Below are 25,681 nucleotides of genomic sequence, written 5' to 3'. Positions count from 1 at the left end.
GTGTGGCTGGTCAGGGCCGGAACAGCTCACTGGTGTGCTTGGGGCCCTGACTGGGCATATAAACTCTCACACCGCCCTGGGAGTCTTGGATATATGCAGGGTCTGTTTGTAGTGGGGGCTGCTAATGTTATCTTGAGAGGGTCTTTGAAGGTTGTTCATCTATTTTTCATGTCTTTTAACTAAAGTTAAGTGTATTCAGAAAAGTTAAGCATAGTCAGACTTTATTTAAGGTATTACTTAATAGTTGTACCAATTGTATTTGTCAAATTTTCAGCAGGTTGTCCACCTGGTACCTAGCTTTCTTTTTTTCTAGTTCTTTTATATCTCAATATATTCATTTCTTAATAGTTCTTTATGTGCTTATTCTGTGTAACTTTCAAGCTAATTATGAAAACTTCTTCATTAATCTGAAACTCTTTTCTAAGAACTCTGGAGTTGTGTGTTTTGGAAAGAAGTGCTTTTCTGGTATTACTTCATGCTTAATGAACAGTACAAATTCATTCTCCGTAGATGTTGAAGCTCTTCTAGCTCATTTGAGAGCTAATGAATATGATTCATAAGGAATTGCCATAATGTGAGATCTTTAGGCTGTTGGAAACTATTAAAAAGACTTCCAGAATTATCTTAGAGTACATCACAGAAATATTCTTGAGGGGGGAATTCTTATGTCAAGGCCTAATATTTAGGTATTCTCTAAAATATGTCTTCACAGTAATTACTGGACATTACTAAACATCTGGGTGTTTTAGGGGTATCTTTACTACAAATAGAAACAGATAATGGGGTTGGAACTACTTTTTTCTTAAGTACTGTAATGCTCTGTATAAAAATGCTTTCTATGCTCAGGATATTGTAAAACAGAGAAAGTAAAATCATTTTTCTTCCACTCACTGCAGTCTGATTTTTTTTCCTCTTTACTGTTTTTCTTCTAAAATCATGCCACAGGACAGTTGTTGATATTTTGGTGTATTTAGCCATGCACATCACTTCTGACGTCTGCATTCACGGGGTATGTATTATATTGATCTAAACTTCGAAGTACTCTTCCTGACTGTAAGGCAGCAGTTATTTTCATGAACTTTCTGAAGATTTCAGATGCTCAGCATCACACACCGCATATAATCTTACAAGTTCCTTCTCTGTTCATGAGAAGGAATGCTTGGTTGTGGGCAGACTTGCTGCATGTAAGGGTCAGCTTATGCAACATTCTGTGAAGAGGAAACTGATGTGCTGGGAGAGGCTGCTCAAAGCTTGCTTTATGTTTTAGTCTTCCGGATCGGGCTGGTGAGACAAAGTTGTTCCTCGATGATCACGTGCTGAACTATTCATTATACAAAAAGTATTGTGTGCGTGCTGCTGTGATCATCTGTGTTGTAGCGTTGTTGCTAAGTGTAAACACAGATGTGCACACTGCTCTACAAGGCTATGACCATCTGTTCCTTGAATCAAAGTGGAGCCAAAACACCGCTGTAAACCACAAGCCGAACTGCAGTAAGAGCCCCCGAAAGGGGTTGAACGACAACAGAAGGATCCTGAAAGCGGAGCTGAAGTCCCGAGCTCTGCGGGGCTCAAGTCTCCCGCTACGCCCCGCGGGTTGTGGGGCTCGGGCCCCTCACGGCGCCGCGCCCCAGCCCCGGCCGAGCTCCCGTTACGGACCGCGGGGAGGCGGCGCCGGGGGCGGCCGGAGCGGGGCGGGTGGGCTGGGGGGAGGCGCCGGCTGCCATGTAAGCGGCCGCCAGGGGCTGAGGCGGGAGCGGAGCGGAGCCGAGCCCTGTCCCGTCCCGTCGCGGCGGTGCCGCCCTCGCTCGGGGTATGGGCGCGGAGCGGGGCGGGCGGCGCGGCGCGGAGCTGCCGCGGGGCGCTGAGCGCCCGTGGGGGCGGCCGCCGGGAGGCCCCCGGCCCGCGTCCTTCGCGATGCTGATGAAGAAGAAGAAGTTCAAGTTCCGCGTGGAGCTGGAGCTGGACGAGCTCTCCTCCGTGCCCTTCGTCAACGGCATCCTCTTCTGCAAGGTGCGGCTGCTGGACGGCGGCAGCTTCAGCGGGGAGTCCTCCCGGTAGGTGGCCCCGCTCCTGGGGGAGCCGCGTCCCGCCTCCGCCGCCCCCTTCCCCGGCTCCTCGGCTCCCCCGGCGGGGCCCCGCTGGCGGCCAAGGCGGCGCCCGGAGGGCCGGGGGCGGGCGTGAGGGGCGCTGTGAGGCGGCCGGGGCCGCTGCCCCGGGGCTTGTGGCGGCGCCGGGGCCGAGGCGGGTGCGGGCGGCAACGGCCGCAGGATAGAAGCCGCCGGCTGCCCGCCGCCCCAGGGCGGAACGCCGTGACACAGGCGTTAAGGCTCGTAAATACTGATACCAGCGGAGCGGGGTCCGGCAGCGGGGAGGTCGCTCGTGCCGGGGTGTCCTGAGCTGTGAGGCTCGCGGTGGTGTGGGTACAAGGAGGGCAAGGGGTTTCTTGCAGCCGGGACTGGAGCCGTGGCTGGCGGCTGTGCCTGCGAGCTGTGGCCTCAACGCTCTGTTGGGCTCGCTGCGCTTCGGCTTGTGGATCCTTACGTGGAGAATTAACATGAGAGATTTATGGAAAAGCAGTATCTTATTTCCTGTACATATTCAGGTCTTATGCTTTACTGACTTTGTTCGTGTTTAATGCTGCAGTGCAAACACAGCAGCAGACACAGGTGTCCTTTTTCCTTCTTCATGCATCAGCAATAGAGCTGTCATCTGCGGTGACTGGAGCGTCCGGACCTGCTGGTCTTGACGGCCAAGCCGAGTGCGGGTGGCTTCATTTTCCAGGTGTCAGGCAGAGGCAGACTCCTGGCAGTGGGAAGGGTGTGCTGTGATGTGCGGGACCATTGCCCAGCTCTCCACTGTGGGGAGAGAGTGGCCTTCCCATTACATTTATTGGTGCTGTATGGCTTATTATGTTACTCTAATGTTATTACTAGAAGGATTTACTGAAAAATGCCTCATGGAATTCCGGGAGTAGACAGAAATTAGTCACAAATCTATGACTATTCAGTTATTTTCTTATTAAAATAGATGCTGCTATTATAGAGCTCACTAAAGTATCTGCTTTTGATTTTGCAAATTGAATTAAAGAGAACAAAGAGCACCAAAACAGAACTAAAAACTCCTTATTTAACCATTCTAATATACTTGCATGTATAGTCAAATATTAATCTTTTCTCTTTATGGTTGGAGGGTCTTCAACTCAGTGGTGTTCTGTTCTCATTTCATGTCTCTTTTCCTTGTCATTCTTCTGAGCAACTTCATCATGAGTAACAGATGATGACAATCATGAGTTTAGGCACTGATGTGCCATTACTGTTCTAATGCAGCCCTTACTGCTTTGGAGTCACTTTCACAGGCTGAGTTGCATTTGCTGGACAGTCTCTTTCAAAGAAGTTGATTTTAGATGAGCTGATGTGAGCAATGTGTATGATATGTGTCTCTAAGAAGTGTCAGTGGAAGCATGACAGAAGCAGAAGAAATATTATCTTGGACTCAAGCTTTACAATCCTTCTGTTTTTCTTGGGGTATGGTTTCAAAATAAGAAGAGCAGAGAAACTTGCTGGTGTATCAAAATCCCTGTGAGTGTAACTGGTCTATTCTTGCTGGACTGAAAAGCGTCGAGGTATGTTTATAGAAAGGTATAGCATTCCTCTGCAGTGATCCTTCAATGCCAATTTAGGGAGTGCCTTTGCTCTTGGCTTAAGAATTAACAGATGGATTTTCACAGTGGTGATTCAGCAAAGGTCCGAATAAATAAGGATGAAAGTAAGTTAACAAGGGTGGCAGCATTTCAAAACTTGTCAGTTACAAACTTTTTTCTTAATTGCCGTCATCTTCTGCATGCATGCATTTATTCTAGTGTGAACTGGTGGTCATTTTCTGAAAGTAGAGATCTTTGAAGTGTCATAAAAAGCTTGAAAAACTTGATTGTGTTTCAAAACATAATATACATACTCATCTTAAAGTATTGTATAATACATGAAAAAACTGACCATATCTCCTTAATAGCTTTATTTTTGTTACTGAATGAGGTCTAGTATACTATAACTTTTGAGGGAGAAGTTATTAAGTTCTCCAGTTTGTATTGATACAAACATCAAAGTAGAAGTTACACCTGTGAATATTTTGAACAGAAAAGAATAGTATTCTAAGGTATAGACTTGGAGGAATACTACGCATATTCCTTAAGGCTAGTACAATGCAGACAAATATACTGGAATCATAGGCTGTCTGTAATTGACCTAAATAGACTGAAGAAATAATTGATAGGCCCCCTAAGGTAGATAAGTGCTCAGAGGCTGAATTATTTCACCACCAGCAAAAGGGAAGATGTGGATATGAGGAACTCTAAGACTTTTGGAAAGTAAACCATCTTATTTCTTAAGAGGGTGCTTTCAACACTGTACTGTACAAATTTAGGCTACAGTAGTTATAAGCCTGATAGTTACATTTTTTGCTTGGATTTCCCTACCACCACCCCCTGGCACGTAATACAAGTAATGGCTTTTTGTGTTCTTACGCTTGCAGTCTTCAGTTTGGTCATATTCCTCTTGCTCCGAGTTCTGCTTTCTGGTATTTTAGACTGCTGATGTTTCTCTCTTCATTCTGTTACAATACAGCATTCAACACAGTCAAAACTAAGAAGCTGATTATGATCTATATCTGTGTGACAAGAATAATTGATAGAGATGAGGGGGGAGGAGGCTGAAAACTAGCTTTTTTCATCAAAACATTTTATTCTCTGGCAAATTCCAGAGAAGTTCGCATACAACAAGCTTCTGAGTTCTGAGAGGCAGTCACAGAGCTCTTGCATTACTTGTGTGAATATGTTCTTATTCCTAACAGATACTGAGTAGAATAAGTAATTTTGTTCTGTAGAATTTGATTTCTTATCTTTCAGATAATAGGTGTTTCTTATTTCTAGTGATGCTTACCTGCTTCCTGCTCAACTGACTAAAACTACATTTGCTTTTTTGACTCTGGTAAGCACATCTTCTGCCTCACTGGACTCTTCAAATTGCTTTCTAATCATCATTTCCCTTCTTGCTGCTATTACGTTTGAAAGGGAGAACTTCTCCTGATACTAAGACAGCTTAAACAGTTTTCTGTTCTTAAACAAAAGTACTTGTTAGAATGATCTACCTGTCACATGGAACTACTGTCCCTCCCAGTCTCACCTTCCTGCACTATGTATGAATTCTGTTTGCAGTCTTCATACTTGGTAGTCGGCAGTGCTACTTCTAATAGTAGCACTATTAGATATAGTATTATCTATAGTATTATATATAATATAGTATTATATATATATAATATTATAGTATTAGATATAGTACTTCTAATAGTAGCACTGTTAGCACTATTCTAATAGTTCTGCAGCTGCAACCTGATTTGCCAATAGAGAAAATGTAACAAAGTAAGTTTTCAAAAGCTGTGAGGCAAGAAAGTGGTAGGCAAAAAAATCCGGGCTAGCAGTTTTGTAGTTGCTCTTTTCATATCCTGAAAATCCATTTAAAAGTTTGTCTCGGTTGCAAACAGGCTGTTAGTGAGAAGCTTTCAGGCCCTGTCACTCTCTGTCAGGGGAGGTAAGGTAAGAAGGGACCTTATGGGGAAGAAGGTAAGAAGAAGTTCTGTACACAAATTACAGGATGCATTTTTAAGTGTAGTTTCTTTGCATCTGTTAATGAAAGGCTGAAGAGGTGCAATAAAATGGGTTTAGATGAAAGATTTAGAGAACATGCTTGAGGAAGGTCACATGATGTGCAAGGATTGGCACGGATATTCCAGACAGAGCTGAAGGAGAAGCAAACAAGGCTGAAACATTAATGTCAGAGTTCATGGGGACAGGTGGAAGAATAACGATATAGAAACAAGAGGAATGAAAAAATCAAGTTCCTGAAATAGAAGGGCAGGAATTCAAAGCAGTATTAGAAAGAAAATAAAATCAGATTTGAGGAGGGATGTCTCTGGTCCATAGTAGCAGAGAATAAAATGTTTGTATTGATTACATTTTGCATGGAATTAATTGGTTAATACAGATGGAAACGGATCATCCCTGTGAGACGACTTACTGTAAAAACTGGTAAGAGATACAGCAACAGCTAACTTCTCAGGAAAAGGTTCCTGGAAATAGGTTTATGACAGACATCTACTAAAAGTGCCTGTTTATTAAAAAAAAGCATAACGTGTCCCTTGGTTTATGCAGGAGAATTTTTTCCCCAGCACAGGACACAGAGCACATTTTGCTGTGTTATGTTGCTGTCATAAACTTGCTATTTGCAAGCACTATAATGCTTGATTGCCTTCATATTTTAAGGACTATTTCTGTTACTTAGTGGAATAATTTAGGATGGAGGGGCCTGCTAGAGATCATGTAGGCCAACAGGACTAAGCTCAGATCAGGAATCTCAGCTTTGTCCAGTTGACTTCATGCAACCCGCAAGAATGGAGGTAAGTTTTTGTAAACAACCTGCACCTCGGGTTCACCACTGTCACTGCCCCTTGTCCTTTCTCTGCTCCCCACTGAGAAATGTCTTGCTCCATCTTCTCTCTAACTCAGTAGAGATGTCTGAAGACAGCAATTAAATCCATTTACATATTTTCTTGAGATTGTAAAAATCCAGTTCTCCCAATTTCTCCTCCTGCTTCAGCCCTGGTGCTCTGACTCCAGATCCTCACCTCATACTCCCAGGACTTGCCTCAGTTTATCATGTCTTTCACTCGAGGACCCCAAAGTGGATTCAGTGCTACAGATAAAGCTTTGCAAATGTTCAACAGAGGGAACAGTCACTTCTTTTGAACTGCTGGCTACAGTCTCACTAGTACAGTTTGCCCTTCACTTCACCAGTTCTCTTAGGTCTCTGCATTTGCTTGTAACCAGCAGTTTTTCGTAAGTAAAAATTAGCCGAGAGCAGCTCTGCTTCCATGTCATGATCAGTTTATACACATTTTATATGGAATACGTAATGTGAAATACTGCTAGTTAAAGATTTAACCTGGTTACTATGAGTAAAAATGTGAAATAGAAAGTGGTTAGTTTTGCTTGCAATAACAGCAAATTAAATGGGGAGTAGTGCACTATAAACAAGTGGAGCTCTTCCTGCAGAGCTTGCTGTTTGCTGGTTTGCTTAGTGCTGAAATTTGTGAAACATTAAGGAAACATTGAAGCTCTGTTTGTAAATGACTGGTTTTGTTTGTTTTTGCAGTGCTTAGGAAAAAAATGTTTTTGTTGGAGAGAATGCATCTTCTATGACTCAGGCATGGAGGAAACAGAATATTAAAGTAAACCTGTCTTCCTGAATATAGGAAATAAATTGGATTTGGAATGTGCATGGGCAGCATGTAGTCAACAGTTGTTCTGTATTAGATGCATAGAATGTATTTGAATAAAATTGGTCCTGGCGGAGTTGGTGATAGATCTTTTTTATTTCCTTTATAATACCTCTTGTGATTTTCTTATTTGTCTATTTGCATTTGCTTTTACTTCCGTTCCATCGAATTAATGGAAAGGCTTTTAGTTTAATTTGAAAGTAAAGGATTTCTCTGTTGCGTGATCTTGTTTATATTTTTGTGTATACAGTAGAGACATTAAATGAAAAATCATGAGTAAACCCTGTTGTTTGACACTGCAGCTGCATGGATCTAAACCAAACAAGAAGAGAGAACTGTACAGTAATTTTTTTTCAAGGATCTTAACCATATGATGTTTTGCTTTAAAGTGGACTAATTAGAAACAGACATTTGATTGCTCCAGGAGACAGCTGCATAGGTACCTCCATTTTTTCCTCAACAGTGAAACTTCACTAATTTGAAATAGAAGTAAATAAGGGGGAAGATCGTACAAGCGGGATGTCAGCATTCCTCTTTTGCATGCCAAGCCACTGTGTGTTCCCTTATACAAATGAGAGCTGTATCCAACAATACCTTCCTAATGCTGCAGATAGCCTAGGAAAGATCAAGTCTTAGTGTAACATACCTGAACCACTGAGGGCACTGGAAGTGTGGCTGATAAAACTGTTAAGATTATAGGCTAATGCCTTCTTCATTCCTGCCTCAGAAAAATGGGATGACCTTCTGTAAGTGCTTCGGCATTCTGCAGAAGAAACGTATGTTATATATATTTTATAGATGTATATATATATGAATATGATATTATTTACATTTTAAAAGACCTTCCATACTAAAACAGGGGAAACTTTCTATGTGTAAATGATAACGCAGTCTGGGAGGATGTATCTGAAAAGATTATGTGAGGAACTCATGGTATGCCTATGTCCTTGGACCTGTAAATGACTAAGCTTAGTATGCATGCCTAAGTTGACTATCAAGGCCCTGAAAGACCACCAGTAGAAACAAATGTGCATAGGTCAGGGATATTTACATACTTTAACGAGGGCCAGGAAATAGTGTGGATATGTTAGTTATTTCTTGGAAATCAAATGAATATGTTTTGATTGTATATAACCCCTGTAGCTTGAACAATTCGACACGCATACTAGGTGGAGTGATCCCCTGTGTGTCCAGCGCTGCAATTAAAGAATGCCTGCCTTCTAAAACTCCAAATTGAGTCGTAGAGATTTTCTTTGACTGACTTTTATGGTAACATAAGCACTATAAGGAATCAAGCTGATCAAGTCCATGTATATATAGACCTCGCTAGTGAGCCTTTGTCCTGTCCAGCCAGAGAGGGGAGCGGAACAAGGCTGTTGGTGCTATCTGTGTCTGGGATTTGTGGCTGGCTGTGTATATATGTGGTGTTTTCACGTACATACTGGGAATGCATCTTCTGTCTCACTACTGGTGGGACCTGGGATGTGGAGCTGTAGCAGCCTTGATCCAGCATAATATATTTTCTCCTGAAAGAAGCAAGCAAAACTTAAGTAATATTGGAAAAGTTGCACTAATTCAGAGATAACTCTTCCAAAGTCATTTTATTCACTGTACTTTGGACTGTCAATGCCCAGTCGCAAAAATTCTTGAAAGTCTAAAGCAAATATTTGCATAAAATCACCAGCTTTAAAAATAGTAATAAGTCAAAATAATATTCCTATTTACCTTGTGGACTGAAAAAGCCATTTTACAAAGTATTTAGAGTGAGGTTTGAGATAACTCATGTTTTGTACAAAAGCTGTAAGATGTCTAAACAACCCTTCCATTCCTTAATATAATGAAGACTACCTACTTAATTGATTCTGAAAGTATTTTTTGAGTTTCATATAAAATTTGCCTAATATAAAGCCTGAATGGCACCTTAAAACTAAAAACAAATGCCCCCAATTTCTTACTTCCTCGATGACCAATAATTCTAAAGTAATTGTGCTAGAAAAAGAATCCGTTTACCATGATCATTGCATATGGCTAAATGTTATAATTAGCTGTCTAGAATAATTAAAATAAAAACTTGGATAAACAAGTTTCTAATTAATGGAACACAATATTTTTCTAAATGTCCTAAAGAGTTTTAGCTTCTTTATTTCTAAGCCTTTCCTGCTTAAGCTTTCCCATTTGGCAAAAAGGAATTTTTCATGTGACACTTAAGGTCTTTAGAAGTGATTTATTTTTGCATTTGTGGCTATTTGCTGAAACAAGCTGTTATTCAGATCCTTTATCCATGTGGGAATGAACAAACAATTTGGTGATCATAAATGCTTCTAAAAAAAAAAAAAGCCTATCACTTGTTAAAAATTAGGATGAGATGATGATTGGATTAGGAATTGTTGCTTCTCTTATGTTGTTTGCTGCGTTGATTTTTCTCTTTTGTGGATGAGAAAATAGAAGACTAGTTCATTATTCTAAATGGGAATTGTGTACAGCACATAAAATACATACGGGAGAAGCCTTGTCTACAGCTGAAATCAGGCATTTCAAATCTAGTCAAAGTGGAAATGACCCTCTGAAGAGAAAAACAATTAGTTAAACTGATGGTTAGCTTAAACTATACTTTAGAATCAATTTATCTTAAAATATCTGCCTATCTTGCGTTATTCTTGGCTAGGTCTTACTCTAACAGTGTTTGTTCTTAAACTACAGCCTAGTACATATTTGAATGTATCTTAGTAACCAAGATGCATTTTGATTCATAAAACAACTGCTTTTGCTTTGCATGTGGTAAAGTGACTATGAGGCTCGTAGGAAACTGACTCATAACGGAAAGCTTTCTCCAGCGTGCCCCATAACATAGGCACAGTTGCCAAGAAGTTATGTCGGTTCATTTCCATAGTAACCAATCAATAAAACTATTTATTTTCTAAAGGCCTTGCATATGAACTAAGATTCTCAGAAATTTAGAAATTAAAGATAGAAATTAGAAATAAAGAAATTTATTTCCTTTCAGCATAAAGGGAACAACTTGCTGGTGCTTTTATTCACACAAAAAATACCTTTATTAAAATGTGACAATTTTTTTAATTGTATAATGAAATTAAAAGAAGAACAATTCACTTTTTGTGGTTGTTGTTGTTTCTGCACATTGTAGATAAATGTTTCAAAGACCTTGAAATGACAGCAATGACCATGTCCTTACTTGTATGATGAGCAGATACTAGGGGAAGTCATTTTCTGACCTTTATGGGTGACAGTGAGAGACTCAGCAAAAGTCTGCATTTCTTCTATTTACAAAAAAGACATTTGATTTTTTCTCCAGATATTATTTGATGCATAGTAATGTATAAATGCAGGTTCCCTGTGGCCATAGCTGACATGCCTTGATCTGAGACTAGAGATAGAATGGAGGAGGAGGTGAGGTCAAAGGATTGGCAAGAGTTCTTGCAAACTCAATACAAGTTTGCACAACTTTATGTGTTACAGTATTAATTAGATATTTCTGCTAGAATTTAATTTCAGGAATTCTTTGAAGTGCAGCACAACTGACAGCTACAAAAATCACTTATTTTAAGGAACCGCATTTTCAGTTATCCTCTTAATGTATAGGTTTTTAAATACAGTGTTGTGCTTAAACCAAGATTCTTACTCTGCGATGAAACAAAACAAAATCTGATTCTGGGATTTTGTGTCTGTGCATTTGTTTCTGTGGGGGAGGAATACTACCAGTGTGCCAAAATATCATGTTTTTTGTAAAAGAAGTCTTGACAAATGATATCACTAAGTTTACCTGCATTCAAGTTCACCTTCCCACTCAGTCTTTTTAGCTTAACAAATTCCCAAAAGTTTGGCTAATTACCATCAGGGTTAAGGACATGACCACATCTACTGTCTTTTACTATCAGTGGAGGCCTGTTGCTTCTAGTGCTCGCATGAGGACATGAGTATTGTTTCATATGAGTTTCTTAAATTCTTGAATGTACTGATAGTACTGTTCACAGAAGGACTAGAGTACTACAGTGAATTTAGTGACTTAAGATCTCTTCTCTATTTGAAGCAAAATATTGTAGCTAGGCAGCTCAGGAAAAAAGGCTTTTCACCTGCTTATAGTAGAACTGCTTCTGATCTGGTGGTATTTTTAAAAGACGAAGGCCTTTAATTTTTTCATTTTTAGGACAAGATCAAAATATTACTCAGAAAAAAATAGCTTCAAGAAAAATAGAAATAAATTCTAGAGACTTCATTTGTAAATTACTTTGAGTAAGCCTGGACCACTGTGATTGGCAGAAAACCAGACCATTCTCAGGAGTTGTGTTGTCTAGAGAGCACAGTGCATGAAACCTAAATATGCACATCCCAGATACCCACGCACTTGCATAGCTGTGTTCTGCCTGACAGTGGACATCTAGCTGACTGTTTGCTTTACCTGAGAGATGGGCAACTGTCACTGAAGTGCTACGATAGCAATTAAACCCTTCTAAGTGTAACAAATGTTAACAATTATCACACATCCCTTAAAGGTTGTATTTGACTTGGCTCCTTCTTGCTTGAGCCTGTTTCCAGTAGAGGATGTAGTAGCTATTTGTAATTTGCCTTTTTTGAATTCTGCTTTTATTCTGGATTTAAATAACTCATATACTGGCAGTTTGGATTTTTCTTTTCCCACAGCATAGACAAGTTTACAAGAGGAGACTTAATGGATAAAAGGTAGATCGTGGTATGTAGAACTTGTTCCTCTTAGGTCACATGCTTGAACGTGACTCAGCGTTGCATCATTTGAATCCGTTAGTCTGTTGTCGTAATTAAACTGACTCATTTTAGACAGGGTAGTTTGTTCCTACCTTAGCAAGTCATTGTGGATGTGAGTGCTGCAGCTGGCAGTCTCCCCAGCACAGCGAATAGGAGCCTTGTGAATCATTGTTTCTCCATAGGTGATAAACTCTGACTCCAGCCTATGGGGAACCAAAGAATTCTTCTGTGCTAAAGATGTCAGACTGGGTCTTCAATAATAAAGTGCTGTAGGAAGTTAATATAAAACACAGGAATATGTGCATTAGAAAAAAAAAAAAGTAAAAGAAGGACAGATTTGCTTTAATATGTGAAGACTGTACTTGAATGACTAGGGTGGTAGAAGAAATTATCAGATTCTCCACACTCCCAAGGTCTGTGTTTAGAAACATGGGACTAGAAAAGAGCTTTTTGATCATTGAGGCAGGTTCCCCAGAATCATAGTCCTTATATCGTGTTAATGACAAACTGGCCAACCTTTTCTTTACATACAGTAAGACTTCTTTGCTTCTATTTCTGTTATTTGAAAGCTGTTCTAGAAATTTGCTCTCTGGTTTGAGACCTTGTAATTTTCAGTTTTAAATGTTTTGATTATGCCTTATCTTGGCCCCAGCCACTTCTCATTTAGCTTAAAAAGTTAGTTGGTGTCTACCGTGTTTGAATCACTTACCATGTTTTTATTGTTTGTTTTTTTTTGTTTGTTTGTTGGTTTGTTTGTTTCGTTTTTTTGTTGTTGTTGTTTTTTCCTGATAAGATACAGGAGTCTTCTAGCTATTCTCCCTGCATGTGTTTATTTTGGAGTCTATTCGTTCTCAACTGGAGTTACCCTAACAGAAAAATGTGTGCCACTTGAGACTTTTATAATAACATTAATATAGCTGAAAGCATCCAACAGTTGCCTTTTTCTTAGCTAAGTCATTTTGCTGGCTTGTAATTCTCTTGTGATGAACAAATCCGTTCAGATATTAGTCATCTTATTTTGCTCTCAAAAGACAAATACCCAGAATGTAGTTGAAATTATTCTATGCCTCGAGTGCTTGACTTTGTATGTGATTATTGTACGTCTTCTCCTCTGAACTGGTGCAGGCCTCAAATTTATCTAGTTCTGCCTGTATTGAAACGTGATTTATCAAAGATGGTATCCCTGAGTACATTCCAAAGCTCAGCAGCTTGTAAGAGAGTGCCTGGGAGCTAATGTTCAGGAAGAAGGACTTCACATTCTCTGGAGGCAAACTGGAGAAATGACGATCTGAGTCATTTGCAAAAACACATGGCTGTTCATTTTTTTTCTCTAGGTTTAATGCTGTGTTCAGGTTTTGAAGCAGTTAATAGTCTTGCTACACAAAGAGAAGAGTGAAGGAGGGTTATTCAGGCTTTGGAACAGACTTTGCTTGAAGTGGCCACTTCACGAACAGAAGTGATTGTTTTTAAGCTATCCTATTGCATTTTATGGTCCTGAGCGCATATGCAACTGGCATTAAGCATATCTTCCCTATTTGCAGGGAGGTAGTACAGGCAAACTGTGTCCGCTGGAAGAAAAAGTTCCTATTTATGTGTAAAATCAGTGCCAGTGCCACAACAGGAATTCTGGACACTTGCATCTGCAGGGTGTCTGTACGGAAGGTAAGTAGCATTTTTTCTCTCCTCTGCTCTTCCCCTGCTCTTTCATCACTTGTTTTGATTGTATTTTTAGTCAGCTGATAAATTTCATAAAATCTATTTTAGCTACAACCATGTCAGGTATTTTAAAAACATTTACATAGTAATTCTGTTTATTACCTTATCTTGACTAATTCACGAGTTTTTACATTCTTATTGAAAAGAAGTTATTCCAGCAGGTCAGGTAAGGAAGCACTCATCGGTCTTCATAAAGTTAGCCCTTGATAGATACTGCTGGTATGCACGAGTAAACTTAGAAGCCTTGAACTGTGCTAAGTATCACAATTTTGTATGAAGCACTTCCTGCCCCTGGGGCTAGACTTTACAGGAGGCAAATGCTGGTCTGGCATCAGGCACTCACCTCTCCCCTGGTCCCCTCCTACAAGATGACAGTCTCCTGCTGGCCTGCACTGATTTAATACGAAGTTCTAAATGACCACAGTATAACCTAGCAAATGTGTGCCGAGCTATTTTAAAATTAAGATTATTATTTGGGGGTTGGACCCTGATCTTTTGAGGTCCCTTCCAACCCCTACAATTCTGTGATTCTGTGATTTGCTTTTCTTAAAAAAAAAAAAAAAGTTGTTATCTTTAATGGATGGCTTGCATAATTACTAGTATGTTTGTTTGTTTTTTTTTCCCCCTAGGAGTTAAAAGGAGGAAAGGCATATGCAAAGGTAAATTTAATGTATTTATACCCTTTTAAAGTAATTGCAGAATAGTACTGCTGTAACAGCCATAATTTCATTAGGTACATTATAGTGACACAGTGTTGTTTGAGCTCTTGATCAGTGTGTTTCGTAAGTTTAATATTATTGTATAACATTCTATCACTGGAATGTTTTTTTCTTTAAATTTAATATATAGAAAGGATTGATGAAAGTAAACCCTTTTGCATGTATTTACTTTTAAAAATACATAAATTTTCTTTTTTTTTTCCTGTCTTGCGACTATAATTTATAACTGAAGATAAAGCTATGCAGAATTTGATGCTCAGCATTTCTTTTCTGCTTTTTGCCTTGGGCCTCTCCCTTCAATGGGCATCATCTTACATTGGAGAGAAACTAGTGTTGAGTAGCACTCAATACTGTGCATGTAACAAGCGCCTGCATTTAGTAATATGATTACTACTAACTTGTCATTTTAACAGCTGGGCTTTGCAGATCTAAATCTAGCAGAGTTTGCTGGATCAGGAAATACCACTCGTCGCTGTTTACTAGAAGGTTATGATACCAAAAATACAAGACAGGATAACTCCATTCTCAAGGTAATTTTTCTTTTCTCATACTTAAACTAATAAAACAGAAAACAAGTGGTATGATTAAACATTTAATGAGATATAAAATGTATGTGCTGAACCTCTTTCTAGAGGGAAAACTAGTTAAAAGTGCAAACATTGGCTTTGCTTTTAGAGAATCATTAAAATCCATATACTCAACAATAGAGTTTGTCCTACTCTTGGATATAGAGCCGGAAAGCTGTAAAACAAAAGTGTTCAAAAAGTATTCCTACTCTGACAGGAATTGAAAAAGAGAATAGTGAAGTATAATAAAAAAGTAAATACATTCATATAAATGTAGCAATTATATCTTTAAGAGTGGGCAAATTCCTGTGCAGCTCTCCTACAAGTAACTCTCTTAATTGGTTTATTTATGTGTAAGCCAGCTTTATCACCTCCATGAATCCTGGAATGTGTAACAATTGTTAAGAACTGTTGAAAGAAACCCATCCTGCTGTTCTCCCTCATTAGTCCAATGAGATTAAAAAATGAAGTAAGCTGCATTTCATAAAACTGAAATTAATTACAGAATGTTGCAAGCAAATTAAAAAATTAAAAATTGTCCTGCTAAAACACTAGGATGAATTCCTCATACCACTGAGTATACTGTCTAAGCATATACTTTCTGGTTTCTTTAAGATAGTCATTGACTTTGTCCAGAAAACTTAAAACTAATGGCTTTGTCCCAGCCAACAAGCCTTCTCAATGCATTATTGTCCTATGGCATTATTTACATTTTGTGGGTTTATTTTATGTCTGATGTTTGCATGTACAGTTTGTGTGTGCTGGCAGTTTGCTAAACACTATTATCAAGCAAAGAACATATATCAGCATCCACTGTTTCAAACCAAATTCTGTTTGCTCATGAATCTTTTGGTTTCAAGGGAAAAACAAAAGAGACAGGAAATCTATCTAGCTATTAATAATTTTAAGATTCTTCTTGAACTACGTATCTTTTAGAGAATCCTTTAAGTGCATTAATGTTAGTCTACATGCTCTTTTTTTTTGCAAGCGTTTGCATGTGTACAAAGAACAAGAAGTATTTTTTTGCAGAAGTGTTTATTTGCATATATGATGTTTTTTTACTTTACTTAAATGTAAGATTTGTGGCAAATCTAACTTAGTGCCATGACTACGTATCACAGACTAATTCAATTTTTTTCTGTGTTTTGTTTTCTTGTTGTGTAGGTTTTAATCAACATGCAGCTAATGTCTGGAGACCCATGTTTTAAAATGTAAGTTTATAAAAAGCTGTTGGATAGTATTTTGTCATGAGTAAGTTTCTCAGTCCATGTTCAGAATTACGATTCTATTTTGCATACGTGAATATCTCCAATCTGACAACAGTATTTTATAAAAAAGGATAGTAGCTGAATAATGGCTAACATGGTAAAAATACCAGAAGTCTCACAGTTCTTCTTGCAGTTAAATACTCAGTATATTTTCAAGCAAAGGTACTAGCCTGTACATCTTCAATAATAATAATAATAAAAATAAAGAAACACTTAAGGGAAGTCACTCATACAGCAACCCTACATGAACATAGCCATGACCTAGTTACCCTGACCAATAGGAAATGAAGGACTCTTACATGGCATCTGTATTGTAAGAGATATTTTACAAGAACCTGAAAGCCGTTCATTCTAAGGACAGACTTGGAAAAATATATAGAATGCTTTCATGAATGCAGTGTCAAAAATTCCTCAATACTTGCTAAGATACTTAATGCCACTGCTTTTCCCTAACTTAGGATGTTGATAATCTTCCATCTCTTAAAACTGGTAAGCTGTCTTGATGGGCTTTTCAGTTTAATGCCAGTCTTTTCTAATTTCATGTAACAGTAGATGGCAATTGTGTCTATAACAGGTTTAAAACAACTTAGTTGTATTTTACTTGTCACAGGTGTTTGGGGGACGGGTTAATGAAATAATTCCTTCAAAATAAATTTGATCTTTTAAGTCCTACTTCAACTCGAATTTTTCTTCAGTTCATTTCATTGACTGCTATGTTGTTATACTGAAACTAGGAGATGAAATCAATTAAGTTGTGGAACTCCTCGCTACTACATTTCATGAATACTAAAACTCTAAGTTCAAGAAAGAATTAAGAGAAATTCCTGAATGAAAAATTATTGTGAGATATTAAATATAAAATATCACACAAGGCTCAGAAAATCCCTAAGCTACAGATGAGACATTGGAAGAATAATGAGGTGAATTACCATATGTGCCCCCTATTCTCTCAGTACCTGTTTGCTGCTGACAGAAACAGGATGTTTCAGTTATGAATTTATGTTCTGAGATAACATGCTTGTTCTCTTACTAGCACTTTCAAAAACAATCTAAGACAATTTGAAGTATTATATATAACATGGAAAGACCAGCTTAAGGAAAAGAAAAGCAATCTGGAAAAAATTGCTAGCTTCACTCTTATGTCAGTTTCATCTTTTTCAGTAGGTTCTCAACTTTAATCTATACTTCCAAACCTTATACTGGATCAAAAATGTCTTCTAAAGATATGGTTAGTGCTTACTAACTCTGTACAGACACACTTTTACTTCAGCAGGACATAGTTTTTGTTCAAAATACTCTTATAAACTGAATTTGAACTCATCTTTTATCAGATGAACATAGGCAATCAGTGTCCCTCTGAATAATAAAACAGAGTGGGATACCAGTCTCATACAGGTATATTACATAGCAATAAATATATACTGAAATCTGAAGTTTAAAAAAAAATAAAAAATGAAGCTGCAGCTCCAAGAAAAGCAGCACTGAACTCCTAACTTATTCTGAGGCACAAGTATGAAGTAATGTCTCAGCAGTTTTGAGATATATTCTGGTGTAATTAGGACAATTGAAAACTTTTCTATACCAGCTACAGACTTTGCATTACTGCTATGGCTGTATCCTTACCACTGTTTCTGAAGGGATCTGAGAATGTGGCCTGCACCAGTAAAGCTCAGATGATTCAGTGCAGGAATTCTTTGATACCCGCTTGCACCACTAAGGTGTCTTTCTCCTCTTCTTCTAACCTTTCAAAAAGAAGAGTAGAGCAGTGTGAAATCTTGTCCTGTGCTCACTGAACAACTAGTCAGATGGTACTATCTGAATCTGTTTGTTCAGGCAAAGGTTTTCTGTTTTGCTGGTTATTGAGTACCTCCTCATTTACTTTGAGTGAGACCTATTAACAAATATCTCACTCGTACACATAAACATTTTCTCAAAGCCAATTAACTAATAATTGGTCTTGTATACTCATGGAACAATGTATTTCTGTGCAGGTACTCATATAGATGAACTTAGTAACTAAATAGTTTTCTGCATCCCTAGGAAAAACTCTCTGATTGAAATTATTCAGTCTTGGCATTTTCTTCCAAACTGATGATATAACCATTTCCCAGAACACAAACTTTCAACACAAACAGAACAAATAATTTATCCAACACAGATGTTCTTCGTAGAAGGAAAAATAAGCCTTAAAACAGTTGCACAATCTAGAAGCAGCTACATATTTTATGAAGCCGTCAAGAAAGCTTGACATTTGATCTGGGGTGACATCCCTTAAAGCATTCAATTCTTGCTTTCAAAAGTATATTAGGCTTTTAAGTCATACAAGCATTTTATTTCCAGAAGTGCTTTTTCTGTCTTTCTCTCTTGCTTTCAAACTTAACGTAAGAGGAGACATGCTACTGTATATAAAGACAGCAGCTAATTTATGGAATATCCAATGTAAAAATGTCAACAAATACCCATTTGTATGCAGAGCAAGAGTATGGATCTCAAGGTCAAAATAACAAAGCATTAAAAAAACATAGGCAATGTCTTGAAATGCATTTTAGTTGTATTTGACTGTTTGCAAGTGCAGGTTACTTTCCCTTTTTCATTTCCTAAGTCTTTTGCACTAGCAAAACACAAACTTGAAAGGCTTATTCTTTTTAATAAAATATCTCTTTGGGTGTTGGTATAAATTGAAACAAGCACTTAAGCTGTATGAAAAGCTTTTTAGTAGTGATCCAAATTTAAATTATGTGGTATGTGATTTTTTTGATTTTTTTTTTTTTTAATTCACTGGCGTTGGAAGTTAGAGGGGAACACATGGAGATAGTAACAGAGGCCCCTCTGCTAGGAGGGGAGGGCTGTCAGCCTAGAGTCTGCTTGTATACTGCAACAGGGATGAAACAAAGCCAGGAGTACATCACAGTGCACAAGCCAAGTAGGAGAACTGTAGTTGTATATTTGGTTGCTTTCTTTCTTTTTTTGATTTACCATCTTGTCATGTATTCCATGAAGTATTGAGGTATACACATTCTTTACAGATAAATGATCCTGCAATTCACACTCAGAAAAAAAAGACAAAAAAACTTCAAAATTAACACATATCACTCCACCAATTATCAAAAGGCTTATCAATAAAAGAAAAACTCTTCCACAGATCCCCAGAAGCCTGAAGGACTGAGCAGAGGGATTCTGTAAAATGTCCTGAAGCTCAATAGCTAAAGCATTTTTTTTTTAAAGGGGGCTAGACAGCATGTTCTCAGAAAAAGGTTATGAGACGACTAACTTGAAGCGCAGTACAAATTATGTCTGTTTACTTGAAAAAAATATGCTGATCAATTTGGAGGAATCAGCAAAAACAGAGCAAATTCTAACCACCTTTTTCTTACAGGCCTCCTTCCACAGCAATGTCTATAGCAATTGCTGGAGAATCAGAATCTTTGCATGAAGACAGGAAAGGCAGAGAAAACTTAACAGTACATTTGGGTATAGCAGGTATAAAATAATGTTCTTAACTTCCTAATTCTTTTTTAACTGGCTTCATAGCTTCAAGGAGATACTTGAAATACTTCTAATCTTAAAAGGATGTCAGTTGTCTCACAAAGGGACCTTCTTTGGTTTATTTGCTGAGATACCCTCTCTTAAATAACAGCAGTAGAATCCCTCTTTTTTACTTTTTTAACAGAAAGACAGAAAGAAAATGGGCTTGGTGGCCTGTCTTCTTTTTAATATTTAAAATCATTCATTTTCTGTGTGACACATTTCTTTATTTGCTTTGGATTTGTGTTTCAACAGTACATTTAATTTGGCCCTTGATTTTCAATTTATGAATCAGGTCTTTAGGGATACACCTATCCCCAAATTTTCAATAGTGAAAGCTCTATACATTTTTTTAAATTGAAGTCGTTCATCTGAAATAATGTATGTATGTAAACAATATGAAAAAATAGTTACTATGAAAACACTGTACTAGGGGTTGATTTTTTCTAAACAACTTTCAGGCCCTTATATGGATTATTAATTTCCACCCTAAACAGCTTAATTCGACTTAACCACAGTTGTTTTCTGTACTTTCTATTAGAAAACACTTGACACGCTATTCTATTACGACAAGCATGGCAATCTCTTTAACATCCACAGTACAGACAAATCTAGAACTATACTTCTTAGAAAACAGTTTAACTCAATGCTACTCTCAATTTTATCGGAGCAGAACCATATTACTACATTTCTAATAGATTCTTCTTTTAAGAGAATGAATATTCCTTAATGCATAGTATTTTTTGAACAGTTGCATCTTTGACTAGGTTCATAGAAAAACAGTGTGAAATCACTAAATCCCTCTGGGGAATCTGACATTGGAGTCTAATCAAAATAACAGGCAAAGTGATAATAAGGTTGGCTTTAGGACCGTTGTCCGACTTGCATGTTTTGCAGATGTTTCATCAAAGAGTGCCTCAGTCCCAGACGAACTTGGTGCATGCGGACATTCCAGAACATCAAGCTATGCAAGTCAGCAGTCAAAACTGTCAGGTAGCTGTTAACCATTTCTTCATGAATTGTTGCATTTTATTAGCTTCCATACTTTTAGACTGTAGACAATAAGTATACCTCTATGTTTTTAAAAAATGGTGTGAACTTGAAGCCTTTTCCTAGGAGTTTCAGGTGTGGGAGGGGGTTGGGAGGAAAAGTAACATTTTTTCCTCTTAAAAGCATGATTGTAAATGATCTGTTCAAATGTGAGGCAACTTTTTCCCTGAGCTTTGCTGCTCCAATTAACGTATCTGAAAGATTTTTAACTTTTACATGCATAAAAATAAATGGCTTATGAATGGAGACTCAGCTCTGAAAGTTTAAGAGGAAGGAATGACACCAAGTTATTGTAATTGTTAGGAAACAAAGTTATTTAGAATAAAAAGAAAAGAGCATGTGCTAGAATACAAAAACCAAAATGGATTGTCTACTCGGTGTATGCATATATACTCACAAGGCTTTTGAAGTTCCTTTTCAAGAAGACAAAACACAAATTCTGCTTTGTAAAAGATAATTGATGACCGTGGCTGTCAACAACATATCTCATCTAGCTCTCCTGTGTTCTCCCAACAGGCTATAGCACATCTCACTCTAGGTCATCCAGTATGTCTGAACTGTGCCACAGGAGAAACACCTCAGAGAGTAGTACCTCAACAGGAATTGGAAGTATTCTAGGGCCCTGTGAAGAGATGGATCCAAAAGTAACTGAAACAAACATTGATACATCTATTAAAGATGCATCATCAGAAAAACTTTGCAGGTATGCTCAACTTGAAAGCCTTGCCTAGCAGAAGGAAAACAGAATTTACTATATCACTTCTAAGACCTCTAAATATATTTATTTTTGCAGACATCCTGTAAAACAAGACTCCGTGGAGTCACAGCTGAAGAGGGTTGATGCTACCAGAGTTGATGCTGATGATGTAGTTGAAAAAATACTCCAGAGTCAAGACTTCAGTTTAGACTCAAGTGCAGAAGGTATTGAGAGAAATAAGGAAGCTTAGGGAAAGTTGATGCACATTAAAGGCCTTAAGAAAACTGACTCTCTTCATAGTGCCTGTTGCTTGTAATTGTAAGGACTGTGCATATGCTTGATCCTGTTTCCCAGAAGTTGAAAAGACCCTTGTTGCGTGACTCCAGTAATTTTCCCAGTGAATTGCTTTTCTCAAAAAGATAACAGCAGGGACAAATCTACAAGGAAGTTAGGTCCTCCAACCTATAACCTGCAAAGTATCAGTTACAAAATTGGTAGATGTAAAATGTCAGTTTTAGAAATGAAGCTAATAAATTAATTGCCTTGCTTTCTAGAGGAAGGCTTAAGATTATTTGTGGGCCCTGGTGGAAGCACTTCTTTTGGAAGCCATCATCTACCTAACAGGTATGTAGCCTGAATGACTAATCAATGAGTAACACTAAACAGAAATGTATCTTACATAGCAATTATTCTGTGTATACATTTGTGATCTTTTCATCTTTCTATTCTTTATCATTCAAATGCACCAAAAGAACTAGATTGTCAGGCTGTGAAGCAGAACACAAAGGTTTGTTCTAAAATCAAACTGAAGTGCCAGCCGAAAACGCTGTAACTTTTGGAGGTCCTGAAGTCTTAGTTCCAAAGTTCTCAGTTATGAGCAATGTTTCAAACTTAACTTCTTTAACTTCTATTTTAATTGCAACTCATCTAATTTCTTACAAACACTTTCAGAGTTGGATCTGGAGCGTATGAGCAGGTGGTGATAAAACGCTAGACTAGAATGACTTGAACAGAAGTGGAGAACGTGGAACTCTGGCATTGACACTTTTCTTCAAGTTCACTCTCTTGCAAGAGCTGTGAAAGCCAAGATGAACTCAGTGTGAACTTCTTTTGGAAAAGTAATGGAATGCCTCCTGCTCATATAGCTAAACATTGCCTTGATACCATAGAAGATAAAGCTCTGTATATGTTGTGAAAGCACTTGGACTGTTTTTGTAAGCTGTATCTGATGTTAGTGAATTACTTTTCAAGTTGTTCCCTAACTTTTTAGAAACATGATTAAGTGGGTCCTATTTCAGTATTTCACCACAGAGGTCACATGTGGTCATGTGCTCCACAACTTCTTTTCTAAAGAAGTTCCAGAAAGCCTTAAACAGACCTGAAGAAACCAGTTAGCCTCAATTTTGACTGTACCTGTCACTGAAGTCTTAAAGAAGCTAACTCCTTCTATCCAGTCAAAAGTTAGTACCAGGTGAAGGTTATGGCTTCCACAGAACAACCCAACTATATTTTCAACATAACCAAAACCTTCTCATAAGGTTGCATTGGTGGAGGTGAAGTTTACATGCATTAAAAAAGACTCAATAGATCTAAACCAGCCCGTAATAGGTTGTGTTACTTGAAGTCTAGAGGCTTACGTACATCAAATATGATGGTTTTGTACAAGTAACAAAAGAAGCAGGATACCACATGAAAATGTGACACAGTAGTGTATTATCAAGAAAGCTGGCTGTGTCCCTAAGGATTGCTAACTCTGGAGTTCAAACGCTTCTTCCAACAGAAACTTGCTTCAGTAATGCACAAGCCTTGAGATTCAGAGGGATGGTACTGTTTACAAACCTTATCAATAGTTTACTACCACTTTGAACTTTTTATTGTAGCTTAACCCTTCCCAGTTAGTGTTTTGCTTGGGTTTTGAAGGTGCCTTGAGGGATAGGGGAGGTACAGGGATATTAAAATATTTACTAAACAACTTAAGCTTTAAAACTAGGTAAACATCTAAACTGCTACCAGTATAACTTATTAAGAGAAGCACTTTATTGTAGATGTATTCTGCACTCTGAAAAGGAATTACTGTGCAACAAATCTGTCTTCTGATGTTGAACACTTACTCCTTCGCTATCTGTCCACTGTTACATTAAGGTCAATGTACTGTATTTAAATTTGCACAAATAGCCATCTGCCTGCCAGACAGAAAAGATGAAAGATCTCTTAAAATTTTCATAGAGAATTATGAAAGAATCCATTTTTCAAGTAATGTGCTAGGTGACACATTTCAAATTCAGGCTTGGATCTGCTGTATTTTTAACTGCAAAATGCATGAGACCTGTATTTTGTTACAATTAATTGTATTGTTAATCAGTAAGGCTTAGATTAAATACAAATAAAAATTGCATGGCCATCTTAGAAAGCTTTAAATTCTTCCAAAATTGATGTTTGACATTCCTTTATTGAAGTATAAGTAAGCCTTATTTGTTTTCCATAAATCCAGAGTCGTTATTAAACTCTTATTTGTTAAGGAAATTATTTCTTAAATTTCTTAAGGAAATTTCAGAGTTTGAAGCTTGAGTAGTGTTACTAAGTATGAATGAATTGTTTCTCAGTTACGGTACTTCAACAGTTGTTTCCTACTGGAAACCATAATCTGTAAGCATTTTAATGGGTAAAAAGAATTAATGCAAAGATTCTATTTTAGCTGCTGTTAATAGAAGTGTGGTATTATCTATCCATTTCTTCACAGGAATTTTAAACAGAAAACAAATAACTATTAGTATAGTATCTGTCAGAGCATGAGTTTCCTTTTATATACTTATTTTGTACAAAAAATATCCTACTGCAAGCCAAAAGATGCATGAAATTTGAGTTATGTTGCTTTCAGTACTCCTAGACACTGCTACACTTTGACAAATCTGTTAAAACCAGTAGTAGTTAGATGGTAGTTTACTTAAGTTTACTAGGAAAAATAGGCATAGTAAGAAGAAATGGAAAAAAGCATTGTACAACAACTTACGTAGTTCTTAAAGAAATTTCCATAGCCTAGATTTGTATTTTGTGTTAAAATACACAGGTAACTGCCATAGATTAGGTGTTTTGTTTACTAGAAACTGCTATTTCTTGCCTAAGATCTTTTAAGTAAGAAGGAAGTTTACATGGAAATCAAGCTTTAAATAAAGCTGTGTTGTACCATTTTATTGTTCACACTTCAAGCTAAAACTCTTTATGTAGTGATTCTGTAATTGTGCATATTTTAAGTGGAACGTAACCTTCATACTTGGATGTATTTTCTTTTTTTTTGTAAACTGTGTTGTAAGAATATTGAACACATGTTGTGAACTGTTTGTGTTATGTTTTTAAACTGTATTTAATGTAAAAGTCTCAGATGCAATAAACTCATGTTGCAAGGAAAATGTGCCATTTACACACAGTTATTTTTTAAACTGGAAGGAAAATAATGAAAATAACGCTGTGCACCACTGTTTCATACACATATGTAGTATATCAAGACCCAATCATTATTGTAGTATGGGAAACAATTTTCCTTTTAAACAAAAAGAGATACAAAGCACCAGAACTACCCATGCTATCCCTCAACACTATGAATGCTGTCACTGAACACTTGGGTGCATTTTATGGACCTTCTGACATGATCTAACAACACAGAGGGAAAGATAAACATGGAAGAAAAATGACTTTCTAAAATTCTTTCTAATGTAAGTAGTTCTGCCTTCTCCCCAGCCAGCTGCTCATTCTTGCCTGCTCTCGTCTCCTACCTGTTGCACCAGTACAAGTTTCTGAAACAGCTTAGACAATGTAATTCCCTGTATCACCACACAGCAGGATCTGCCAATGAGAAGGGGAGAGACAGATATTCTTAATACATTTCTTAACATTTCTGTGGGGCAGGTTATTTTCACTGTGTTGCTTACCTATTAGAAACTAATAATCATTAAGTTACATTCCTCCCACCTTTTTTTTTTTTTTGAGTGAAGGAATCCATAAGCATGGTATCAAATAAAGCTTTGTCCAAGTTCAGAGTTGTACACACTGCTCTTCCACCAACTAAAACTGATCATA

At 37.7% G+C, this 25,681-nt stretch overlaps 2 protein-coding genes across 2 annotated transcripts in view; one reads left to right on the top strand and one right to left on the bottom strand.

Moving 5' to 3' along the window:
• Positions 1–4,834, bottom strand: part of SLC25A24 (solute carrier family 25 member 24) — a 34,638-nt gene extending 29,804 nt beyond the window's left edge. The window contains exon 1 of the mRNA XM_080603609.1: positions 4,520–4,834. Coding sequence (XP_080459735.1) covers positions 4,520–4,543 — 24 coding nt within the window. The 5' untranslated portion in view covers positions 4,544–4,834. The remainder of the gene's footprint in view (positions 1–4,519) is intronic.
• On the top strand, positions 629–25,014 carry EEIG2 (EEIG family member 2). Its single transcript, XM_080603615.1, has 11 exons — positions 629–2,054; positions 13,608–13,728; positions 14,412–14,441; positions 14,915–15,031; positions 16,232–16,278; positions 19,712–19,815; positions 20,758–20,853; positions 21,427–21,613; positions 21,704–21,831; positions 22,162–22,231; positions 22,559–25,014. The coding sequence occupies exons 1-11, from the start codon at positions 1,813–1,815 to the stop codon at positions 22,599–22,601; spliced, it is 1,185 nt and encodes a 394-aa protein (XP_080459741.1). The 5' UTR covers positions 629–1,812; the 3' UTR covers positions 22,602–25,014.
• Positions 25,015–25,681: the final 667 nt, after the last annotated feature.

Source organism: Anser brachyrhynchus (genome assembly GCF_964034855.1).
Source record: "Anser brachyrhynchus genome assembly, chromosome: 8".
NCBI classification, from domain to species: Eukaryota; Metazoa; Chordata; class Aves; order Anseriformes; family Anatidae; genus Anser; species Anser brachyrhynchus.
The sequence above is the reverse complement of the archived record's forward strand: the minus strand, read 5'-3'. Positions and strand labels throughout refer to the sequence as shown.

What these genes read in the sequence shown, in the direction of transcription:
- EEIG2 (XM_080603615.1), top strand. Translation starts at nt 1,813, where the DNA reads ATGGGCGCGGAGCGGGGCGGGCGGCGCGGCGCGGAGCTGCCGCGGGGC. An exon ending in GCAGGGTGTCTGTACGGAAG is followed by an intron (nt 13,729 to 14,411) that starts GTAAGTAGCATT and finishes TTTTCCCCCTAG; the next exon opens with GAGTTAAAAGGAGGAAAGGC. An exon ending in AGTACATTTGGGTATAGCAG is followed by an intron (nt 19,816 to 20,757) that starts GTATAAAATAAT and finishes CATGTTTTGCAG; the next exon opens with ATGTTTCATCAAAGAGTGCC.